At 47.4% G+C, this 11874-nt stretch overlaps 1 protein-coding gene across 1 annotated transcript in view; it reads right to left on the reverse strand.

The window, feature by feature from the left end:
* Nucleotides 1-10391, reverse strand: part of mnat1 (MNAT1 component of CDK activating kinase) — a 27164-nt gene extending 16773 nt beyond the window's left edge. The window contains exons 1-6 of the mRNA XM_076161632.1: nt 10211-10391; nt 5294-5446; nt 4810-4883; nt 4218-4321; nt 3925-4065; nt 2546-2677 (exon numbers count right to left, since the gene is read on the reverse strand). Coding sequence (XP_076017747.1) covers nt 2546-2677; nt 3925-4065; nt 4218-4321; nt 4810-4883; nt 5294-5446; nt 10211-10299 — 693 coding nt within the window. The 5' untranslated portion in view covers nt 10300-10391. The remainder of the gene's footprint in view (nt 1-2545; nt 2678-3924; nt 4066-4217; nt 4322-4809; nt 4884-5293; nt 5447-10210) is intronic.
* Between the last annotated feature and the right edge of the window lie 1483 nt (nt 10392-11874).

An 11874-nucleotide genomic window follows, 5' to 3' on the forward strand; every position in this document is an offset into this window, starting at 1 on the left:
ACAACGTAACCAAGTAAAACAGACCTGGGCAAACATGCTCACAACCTATGCAAGTGTGTGTGTGTGTGTGTGTGTGTGTGTGTGTGTGTGTGTGTGTGTGTGTGTGTGTGTGTGTGTGTGTGTACTTGTCTTTGTGTTTTCTATGTCACTTAAATTCCACAGCCTAAGTGTAAAATGGAATCATGCCAAAGAGAACCCAGGGTTATTTCAGCCGGCTACACATCTATGTTTAGAGATACATTTTCCACCCACATTTGGCTGAATGTGTGTGTGTGACGGAGAGAGGAGTTCTTTGTTTATAAGTGTCTCCTGCATTCATTAGGATCACATGCTGGCCTGGTCAGGTATGTCAGCTGCTCTGCCGCCTGTGAGCAGCGCTGGAACCTGGGACCTTTCACTTAAGATGGCGCTGAAAGCTGCCCCAAGGTGAAGAGATTCCCCGACGGTCAACTGCTCTCAGGCGCTGAAGCAGCTGTGCATGGTCCCCCGAGCTCACACACACGATCTTAGACCGGGAAACTCAATCGGATTTCCGGGCGAAACAAAGTTAACACTTTTAATCAAGAAATAGCGAAATAAGAGGAGGTCCACAGGCCGATCGCCCTCAACTCAGGCCTGCCTCTCTCTCTGACAGAGACACTGGGAGTGAAATCAGAGGTGTCTTGTCATCGCACTTGGCACTCAGGCAAAGCTTGTGTGTCAGACAACAACAAGCAGTCTGTTTCAACAGAGGATAGTCGCCTCCCTCACAACACAAAGAGATTCTTTTGATTGCAGGGGACGTCTATTAAAAAAAAAAAAGAAAAAAAAAAAAGACACTTCAGTCTTCAAAGGATAGTGTCTGTGAAGTGTCTGTGCACGCACCCGTACACGTGTGTGTGTGTGTGTGTGAGTGTGTGTGCCTCCGTTCAATAGAGTGCCTACAAAGTGAGGGATTAGCCAATGATTCCAGACCATTCCTGGGGCAAGACCAGACCCATCCCACCTCCCGATCACACCTGGACCCAGACTACTTTCCCTCAGGATGGCCTACCTGCCTCCAGCACCCAATATGTGTTAATGCACCGCCGGAATACAGGAGATCAGAGGTCTGCGTGGTGCTGGCGTGGCTAAGATGGCCCCCCGCATGATCCTAGTAAACAACATGACACAGCTAGACCCAACGTTAGATCACACTTTTAAATAAAGACCGGCGCTGAGGAAACGTTGGCATCCTCGCGCTCCACGGATTGGAGGGCTCAAAAACAGACTGATATGTCATTCGGCTGGTGACGGCTCACACTGGCCCGAGTGAGGCAGCTGGCAGAGGAGCTGGGGGAGGCGCAGGCTTACACACCACCAAAGCATCCAGACACAAAAAACACGAGGTTGTAAATCATCACTGTCACGTCTAGCAGCTCGTCTTCCTTTGTATCTGTGCTGTCACTGAAAAGCATACATGCGTCTCAACTTTCAAAATGTATTTTACATGTGCCTCCTCTAACTCCTGCCGAAGAAAAACTCAAACCCCCGACTTGGAACCAGCGACCGCAAACTAGCAAATAAATTAATTCCAGCATTCTTGCAGGAATCCACAGATCTGTGCTGAAACGCCACCAAGTCAAACACAACTTATTCTTCTTATGGACTCGGAGGTGGAGGGAAATCCAAACCCGCAAGTTCCCCCCCGACTCAGCTCTCTCTCTCTCTCTCTCTCTGTGTCCAACCCGGCAGATGCACGGTGAGAGTTCTGCGCCGCCACGAGGAGCTCGGGGACGGGAGCGTGAGGAGAAACAGAAGGAGAGAAGCGGGGAAAAACAGCCGCAGAAGAAGCCAAGAGCAACACAATCACACCGCTTCTCTCTCCATCAGCAACTTTGACTTCATGCTGCATATCAAGAGTGAGAGTGAAAGAACCACATCCTCCATTTGGATCCATCCATTCTGGACCTACTGCTTTTCCACTGATTGTATCTGTGGGCTTTTAAGGAGTAAGTTGGTGGTTATTTATAAGTTATCAGGGCGCTGGATTCTATAAGAGCTCCCACTTTGGAGAGAGTTATCTCAGTTAACAACACACAGACAATAAAGAATGGAGTATGGGTGTATGAGAGTACATGAAGAGCTGGCTTCTGTTGGCTCCAGGCGGAGGATAGGTGAGCCCTATCTCTCCCTCTCGCATCACTGAACTGTGGGAAGACAGCTGCACCCCATGAGGGCTGCAGAGAGGGGCGATGACGCAGACTATCTCATCACAATAAAATGAAAATAAACGAGTGAAAACCTGAACGGCGGCCAAAACAGCGGAGGCTCTCCAGACGTGGCGAGCACAAAGAGGCGAGAGCTCAACAAAGACACGGGCAAGAGCTCCGGGCCCACATGCCGTCTCTGTGGGTCCCCGGCGCTCCTCCTGAGGAATGTGGTGACACAGCCCAGGGGCCGATCCGCTCTGAAGAAGCACCAGACATGTGGGAACATCCGGAACTTTGAAGGTCTGAACCATAACCATCCCTCTACCTTCCTTCACACAAACAAAAGGCTGATCTGCCTGATTGGATGGACTCACCAGGCGAACACCAGTAGAGAAGAGAGTCGCCGGTTTGACCGCCTGCTTCTGCTTCTCGATCTCCGTCTCCAGCTGGGCGGCGCGGCCTTTGTGTTGGGCGAGCAAGATGGTGGCAGGAAGCTGGGAGTGCTCCTGGGGACACAGAAGGAAGGGATTGGGATTATTCAAGTAAAACGTGCATGCAAAAGCTCATAACTGAACTCGTGGAAGAGCTCTTATTGTAAGTGTCACATGTGGGGAAGTATGGAGAACCCGAGCCGGCGCCCGGTGGGGTTCTTTCAGGCTAACTGCCACATTACTGACGCAGGCCGTATTAGCAAAACAGTGGCGGTGCAGGGGACACTGCTTCAAGTGCACTGCGCCGCCTTCACCTCCATTAAACGCAAGGTCGGACGTTTCAATTTCTCCAGTGGATTGTTGCCAAGCACAGAGGTCTAAGAAACACAAGGCTGGACGCGTCACACACTGGAGGGGTAGGACACTTCTGACGGCTGGAGGCGCGGGTGGCGGGGCGGTCTGGAGGGGTTCTTAGCATCGGAAAATGAATTAAACAGTTTTAATGGCATTTATTCACATCAATGAAGTATTTGCGCGCCACTTAACACAGTGGGCAAGTTCATAAAACTTGTTATAAGTGCAGAATGGACATCTTCAATCCATATCTTATCCCCATACGCCATTAACTTATCACTATGGAGTTTAACTGACAGTTTCAAATGGTATTTTTTGTCGCCGAACAATCATCTGGAAAAATAAAGGTCAATCAAAGACACAAAAATAGACAATAAACCCACAAACAATGATTGGAATTCATTGCACATATTTCCTATCTGAGCTCACATTAGATGAAAGGGTCCCACATTCTAGAGATGGATGTCGATGCTAGGTTAACCACCGCTACAGGTAAAACAACATTCAAACCTGATGGGGGGGGGGGGGGGGGTTGTGTGTGTGTGTGAGCTCTCTGGCCGCTGGGAGGTACAGATGTCAGTGCTCAGGAGAGTTCCCCCAGAGGCATCAGAGCCGATCTCATCTGCCTACAGTCAACAGGCCCTGTGCCTTAAACCAACAAACACTCAGCTTAGCCTGCTATCTGTGATGCTCCGCTCTGCAGGAACAATCACTTCCAAAGCCTGCAGATCAACACAATGGAGCCAAGGGGCTTTGGAATCACAGAATGAGAACAATGCAGCCCACAGCACAATGACTGGTAATAAGCTCTTAATGATCTCACAGCCATGAGCCCTCGGGCTGAGGGTGTGTTTGTATGTCTGTGTGTGTGTGGGTGTGTGTCATAAATCGCTCATATTGCGACCGCTCTCTGGTACTTTTTTGGCTCTGTTGAACAAATTCAGACGTCACACGTGTGTGTACCTCACCAGTTCATCCAGCAGAGCCTGCTTGTTCTTCCTCTTGGCATGAAGCTGCCTCTGCTCCTCCTGCAGCACGTCCAGCCTGCGCTGCTCCTTCCCCTGCTGCTCCAGCAGCAGCAGCTCCTCCAGCTCCTCCTGCTCGCGTGTCTACAGAGAGGACCAGAGGCCGCCGACATGAAGGGGAGCCCTGACACACTGACAGCTCAATCCACACCACAGCCAGGGAGACCCTCAAGAACCTAATGATCATTGTTGTTTCAGGTATTACGCAATGTTTGGGTAAATGTCCTCATACATACCAGCTTGACTTTATTCCTCTGGATAGTATCTCTGTTGTCCCTCTGGTACTGCTCCATCTTTAGCTTGGTGTTCTCCACGTCGATGTTGTTGGCCAAGTTAAACACTAGAGAGGAGACGCAGGAGCACCACTCAACCCAAAGAAATCTACTTTATTTCACCGTCCTTTTGAATATATGGAATATGTGAAAATTAGCCATAATGTGTGAGATTTCTCCGATGAAATGGTGGAAAGAGCCAATCTGGAATCAATCTGGAATCAAATACAAATGTTTTTAGTTTTTTCATCCATCTTCAAAGCTGCTTAAGAGGGAATTTGAAGAGAATGTTGAGGGTTGAGGCTCCACTAAGGTTTTAATGCTGAAGACTCGACCACAGAGGCTCCAGAGGTTCACTGCCAAGGGCTCTACACTTTTGTCAGGGGGCCGGTGAAAGACTTGTTGGCATCTGCAGAGCTACTCCCTGACCCATGACCCCGAGCTGGCACAGATGCTCCAGTCAGGGGGAAATCAATACCCCAGTAGTAGGCGCCCCTCCCTGTAACCTTCCTCCCCTCCTCACCCAGCGACAGGCTTCCAAAGTGCTGCTCCTTACCTACGTCCTCCACTCTCTCCAGGTAGTCGTTATATTCTTTCAGGCTGGGGAAATCAAAGTCTCTCTTGTTGTATCTGCAGAGGGAGAAGAGCCCAGATTATACATATGGTCAAACCTGATGACAGCAAATATGCAGAGACATTATTAAAGGTCCTTTAAATCAAGCATTTTATAATACTGGGTCTGCTTACTGCCTAATAGACACACATTAGATGTCAATTAAGGGGCTATTAAAGCACAGATGAGGAGGAGAGGGAACACGGGGAGGGGCCGAGAAGTAAAAAAGCTGGCAGGGAAAGAGCCTTCCCGTTTGAGCGTCCCTGGGGAGACTCATTGTCTACAAAACAAACAGTGTAATGAGGAAGACAAAGGTGGCTTAAGAAGAGGGAGGAGGGATGGGATCACGTGTAAACACACAGAGCCCCTCGCCTCGCCCTCGCCCCCCCCCCCCCCCCCCCCCCCCCCCCCACCCGCCTCCACTTACATCTTCAGCACCTTCTTGCGAATGTCCACCTCCTTGTCTATGGCCGGGTCCTCGAAGAGCTGCACTCGGAAGTTGCTCTTCCTCAGGGGGGTGTCGCACTGCACGCAGTTCCCCGAGCCGCGCACAAACAGCATTTCCACGCAGTTCTCGCATCTGAGGGGGGCAAAGCAGGGCGACAGATTAGGAGAACGTCACCTAGGGGGAAGCCACTCTCTCCCTCTCTCTCTCTTCTCAGGCCGGAGCATGGGTGAGCGTGTGCGGTGGCTGAAACACAATTTTCCTCACACTAAAGCAAATTTGTGTTGGGGTGTTTTTCTTTTTTTTTTTAATGCCTGTGAGTTATCGCCAAGCCCAGTGGGTGATAATGGGGCATATGAATATTTCCTCTGAGTGCTCAACCAAGGCTGGGATTATGATTGGAATGTCGATTAGGCTGCCTCCCACTCTCAGACAAGGAGGAAATTAGTCTGACACCCCATCAGTGGAGTGTCTGTCTACACTGGAAAAACATTAGCTTTATTGTTGTTCCAACAGACCTCAAACAGTCAATCTGCCACGTTGCATAAGAATACAAATCCACAGCGTATTCTCTCATTATGGAATGGCATCATTCTTATGCAATCCAGGAAAGGAAAAGAAACACTTATTGATTTTTTTGTTCTTATTATTCAATTTAAGATGTAATTTAAGATGTATAATTAGTCAAGTATCTAAATGAGCTGAAGCGCAACTTAGTCAACAACAACAACAACAACCACCTATGTCCTATATCCTGGAACATTCCTGACAGAGCGCCTAAAGGAGGAGGGAAGCTGTGTGTGGAGATGTGTAAGGCACGTTTCAAATACAGTGGAAATCCAGGCAGTTATCGATCAAAATATCCCGGCCTACTATAAATCTGTTTAATGGACGAGATTGCTTTCCCCAAGACAAAATGGCTTGTAGTGCAGCGCAGTCATAATGAGTTTTTCAGGCAGCCTTTGGTTCCTGAAATAAGCAAGCATGAATCACAATCCTCTCACAGCAAAGCTCAACCATTCAGAGGAGAAATGTAGAAACACCGACGCTGGGGCACGTCAGGTAAAAGCTTAGGGTTCAAACTAAACACTGAGGTTTACTCTGAGCAGAGCAGCAGACCTAACCCCAGGGCACAACCCAGAGTTTAGCCATCAATCACACCTTTAAGCAGGTAGGTGTTTACCCATCAGTCACACTAGAGTGAGGAGTGGACGCCGAAGACAATGGGAATGCTCCTAAATCTCTCCTAAGCAGGCGATGGCAGGGCGGAGGGGCTGGATAAACGTTTGCACAGTCCGCTCTTTTAATTAAGTCTCAGTGGAGCTTTATTCCACAGGAATTCTCCTTCCTGTTCTTGACCACCTTCGCAGGAATCTACAACATCTGGTTTCCAAATGTCACTATCTGATTTTGAGCACTGACATTTTTTTTCATACAAAATACAGCAAAGTCGGGGGAAAACCCCAAAAGTTTTCGCCGTACGTCACTGTGGTGTGGCTGAATCATTTCTTTCCAACGTCGAGGCCCGAGCCCGAGACAGCGCTGCCTAATCCAAACCTCTCTGGAGATGGAGCCTATTAGAGCAATCATGACAGAGTCGTCGTGAGAGTCATTCCACCTCATCAGCAGGATTCACAACAAAAAGCAGTTACAGGAGAAAGTGCAGAGCCATGAAGTTTGGCTGTTTACGCATAGCGGCTGTGATGTGGGTCAAACAAGCACAACCTGCAATGTGATCACAACCTTTCACAGCAACACAACTCAACACACACAAAGAAAATATACGAAACACTGCCCAGGCCCGTCTGACAACTGTGACCGTTTAGCTGGGCTTCAGTGGAGCAACAAAATAAAAATGAAAGCTGAACCACAGGCAGAAACATCTGCGCTGTCCAGTTGGTTCCTCTGAGCACGAGGAGCCTCCTGCTCAAGTGCACCCTGGAAGGGCAGATGTTCACTGTGGCCCCGGGCTACAGGAGATGTATAGGCCCGGCCATATGGAGGTAGATGGAGGGATTCAGCTTGTTTCCACAGGCCCACAAAGAGCCCATTCATCAACCCAGGGCCAGGATTGGGGCGTAGTTTGCCCCCCTGCCCCATAAACGGACCACACAACAGAAGTCTCCATAGGGGAAATCCTGCGTAACTCTAGAGCTTAGAGGTGAACGTCTAAAAGGGAGGGAGGAGACTTTCAGAGTCAATTTGCCATCTTTCTTCTGAAGTGCTCCGTCTCTGAGGAACAGCTTTGTGTCTGTGTGCCTTTTGCAATTTGTAATCAAAGGGGGACTGACAAACCTCTTTGCCAAGGCTTTGCTACATCGTCTGGCATACTGAGCACAGACCCAAGTGAGCGGAGGGGGGGCTGGAGCAGCTTGCTATCTCACTGTCCCAAGGCTGTTATCACCCAGTGAGAAGTCCTGACTCCTCCCTCTCTCACCTGCTCCAGGCTGCTATCTCTCCCATCTGCAGCTGTCAGCAGGTCAGGGAAGGGGGTGGTGAGAGGAGGGTAAACAGGGTTCTGGCTCAGCAAAGATACCCCACCCCCCCACCCCCACCCCCTGGTGACATTGCCAACATCTTTGCCTCGCTCCCTGTACACAGAGCACCCGGCACAAAACAGCAACATCGGCAGAGAGGAGCTGGGTTCACCTGTTTCTCTCTCTTTATGGAATCACACGTGACCCAGTCCAGACAGGCCGGGCTGGGTGGCTCCATGTCAAGGCTAAGCTACGGTCCTGACTTATGACCTACAAGACCTGCAGGCCAAGGAGTGTGAGCATTAACAGGAGAAACTTAAAATAAACTAAAGAAAACTTAAGATTAGCTGTATTCATTGGCTTCTACTGTATGTGGTGTGTGTACGTCCCGTCAACCTTACAGTACACACACTCGCTAATTACCTCCCTGTGTGTACCCTCCCGTTGACGGGCCCGTGTGTGTGTGTGTCCTGTGTCAAAAGCCAAAGAACATGGGCCCTGCGTTATTGTGCAAAGGTAATAAATAACAAACAGCAAACACCCCTAGTGACAAAGAAACAAAATGTGCTGTGGTGGGGTTTAAAATTAGACGCAGGCTAAAGGTGGAGGAGCTCCATACTGCACCGCTTTGACCTGGCAGGAAACATACTCAGGCCTGACCGAGCTGCGTCTCAGTGTCGTTACACCGGGCTTGAGGTGGAGATTTAGGTGAATGAACCACGAGAGAGGCGAACATCAGCAAACAAGCCCACAAATCACAACCTTCCCTCCCACACTAACTCTCATATAAAGACTCAATAACAACCTAAGCCGCAGCACTTCTGCAAATTTGGATCGGTTCCATTGGTTCTTCACTTCATTGTGGCAACACGACTGATACTTTTGTTACAATTTCACATCTGACACAATGTGACACTTACTGTTTTCCTCCATGAACAGTTGAGTGTGGACAGAAACAAAGCAGTGCACTCAGCAGATTAACGCAGTTCTACTTCTTCTTTGTGTGCCACCATACAGTTATTCAATTCAATTATACATGCATGCACATACCCGATATTCCTTTCTGATTGATTTATTTCCCTTTCCTTTATATTCACTTTTTTAGCCAAGGCTTGTTTATCAAACCAAATAGGAAGTCATCAACTGTAAAAGTCAAACTCTGCTGAAGTTACAGGGCTCCATCCTGTATGCAGTGACCTTTCAGGTAGCCTAGTGGCAAAGCAAAAGCTAAATGACATCAGTGATGAAAATGCTAATATATTGAGAGAGTGCAGCAGAATCCAAGTGGTGCATAGATTCACCCTGAGAGCGGCTCGGAGGAACGAACCCAAGGTGACTCGGGCTAGGACATCTCTTGAAATTGCTTCATTGCAAAATCAGTTTAATTTTCCCTGCGTCTCCGCCTGCGTCCCGACCGAGGCAGTGAGTTATGGGCCGGCTGACCTGATGACAAAGCACAGCCACTTCCTGATGGGACGGTCAATAAACAGACGGGGTCGAAAAATATATGCACTCATCACACCAGCGCCATCACTACCTGGCAGGCGCTCACAGAGACCTCGCGCTGTCCCCGCCACTTTAAAGTGATGCGCTGACAAGGTGAACGCTGTCAAACAGAGACAACGCAACGCCAATTGGTGGAATAATGGCTTCAATGTTGAGTCGATGAAATCCCTATTTGGGTGTGATTGTGACAAGTTTGAATATGTCCTGATCACAAAAGCACAGAGTTGGTTGCTTTTCTATAATTCCCAATTGTGTGTGTAGTCAGTTTAAATAAGGAGATTAAGCACTTTTATCACTTTAGACTCTGGTAACTTTTCAGAATCATACAGGCTTGTTCCCATCATTCTACAGAGCCCAGAATTTATTGATTAAGTAAACAACCAACCAATGCACGCAGCTCCAGTGTAGGATAGGATTGATTGACAGATGTGATGGCGTGACATCATGTAAGGTTGCAATGACTTCTATCATGTGTGTGTGTGAGAGAGAGGGAGACCAGCAAAGCCTTTCCTGCCTCAGCTGGACAATTAAATTCTAATCTACTCAACAAGTTTACACAGAAACTGATTGCAGCTTGGGATTGTTCACACACACACACACAACTTTAATTATTGTGTATTCATTACAGACAATTCAGAATCATATCAGCTGTGTGAACATGAGGTCATATTCGACATTAGACAGAGCAAACAGCGTCACTATGACAGTTATCAAACAACCCCGCAGAAGATATCAGTATTAATAAGACACAACCAAGCTCTCTTGACAGAAAGAGTTTTAAAACTGAAACATAAGCGTCATGTGTTGAAATGTTTCCGTTATTTGACACACGGGTCGTATTAAGGTGGATTCGTTGTGGTGTTGTGGAGGTTTTGTCACCTCTCGTCATGTTTAGCTGCCACATAAATGTACTTACAGCGTGTGACCGCAGATGTTCAACATCAGTTTGAGTGACGGGTTTCTGTACTTGGTTGTTTTGCATCGCGGACACCCCTGGTCATCCATGTCTGTGTCTAAAACACACAAACAACACGCTGGAGAAACACTGTCAACAACACGCAGCCGCTGTTGCTAACACCGGCGGCTAGTAGCGGCGTTACACTGAATGTGGTCCGACAGAAACCGTCGCTAATAAGTAGAGTTCCTAGTTAATGACGGAGTGGCGGTCACACTGCGGTGCCGGCCCACTCGGGGTCCCCTAAGTGTCCCAGGGGGCATGTTGTGAAAATGCTGAGTCGTCTTATCCACATGAAGCTGGTGTTTAGAGAGAATGTGTACATATATAAATGGCTGCTGTGATGAGAGGTTCCACTGTCTCAGCCCCATGAGCTAAGTCTGAACTGAAACAAAATAAAAAGCAAACATGCGTTTATATGTTCCTCTCCAGGCCAACAGCAGAGATGATGTTGTGTTTATCTATGGGATCCATGGAAATACTACATAATATTGTTCATACATAACTTCACATATTACAAGGTTTCCCTCACTTTAGTTAAGTTCTTAGGTGCTGTGGTCCTGTGAGGAGTTAGGTTAGATTAAACCACAGTCAATCCAGTACACTGTGTAATCAAAAGGAACTTAATGATACTGCACTCAAGCAAACAAACTTTAACAACATAACTTTAACAACATAACTCTCAGTGACTCTTGTTGTTCTCTTCAGATTAGCTCTTTGCAACTCTGTTGTATTCAAAGCTCAAGTCACTTTGGATAAAGCGTCCATCCAAATAACTCAATGTTAATGTAAATGTTACAAGAGATTTCAGTGATATAAACTAAGCCCAGTCTGACAGCCATCTTGTGAGCACCTTCCTGATTTACAAAAATTTGTAAAACTATAATGCCAGCTTTAGGTCTGCGCACATTGGATGACCATGAGACTGCCGGTGCACTTCAGTGTAAAACTTAGAAACCAGTTGACAACCTTCTGAAAGGGCTGTGTCTTTCACAGGTGATATTCTTACCAAGATTTCTATGGCGTCTGATAGCAATCTCTAACATGAGGGCGGCACATAAGCCAACCAAATAATAAAGAGTGTAAAAAGGGGAGCTCAAAACTACATTTAAGCATGTAAAACTACTTGTGCAGAAACCAGAAGCTGCTCATAACAGTTAGCAGTGCCTTCTCTCTGTGTGATGACTGTAGCTGCTGTCACTTCGTCTCCCAGCAGCCTCTGTGTGCACTGAGGACACCATGATAGGCAGCCAAACTATCTTTTTCCTGTTGAGTTGTTTGTTGTTTGGGCTTGAGCCCCACAGAAAAACACTTTTAGGTGCTGCACCTCAGCCGTATAATGAGGGAAACCCTGGAGATATCATGAAAACATACATATATAACAAATACTAACTAAAGACATGTTAACACAAACTTAATTAACACTTAATCCAGGGATGGTTGATTGAATTATAATAAAATAAAAATATGTCAATCAGATTTTGCATTGATTGATGGGATTTGATCTTTCTTGTGATCCTGATGCTTGTAGGGCTTCAAACGTGATGATTTATGACAGAGAAATTAACAATATTCACGCTCTATTTCCAGTCGTGAGTACCTTCAACTGAAACTATTCATCTGTG

Source organism: Genypterus blacodes, unplaced genomic scaffold, assembly GCF_046128005.1.
Source record: "Genypterus blacodes isolate CSIRO-AG114 ecotype Tasmania unplaced genomic scaffold, CSIRO-AGI_Gbla_v1 ptg000112l_1, whole genome shotgun sequence".
NCBI lineage: Eukaryota > Metazoa > Chordata > Actinopteri > Ophidiiformes > Ophidiidae > Genypterus > Genypterus blacodes.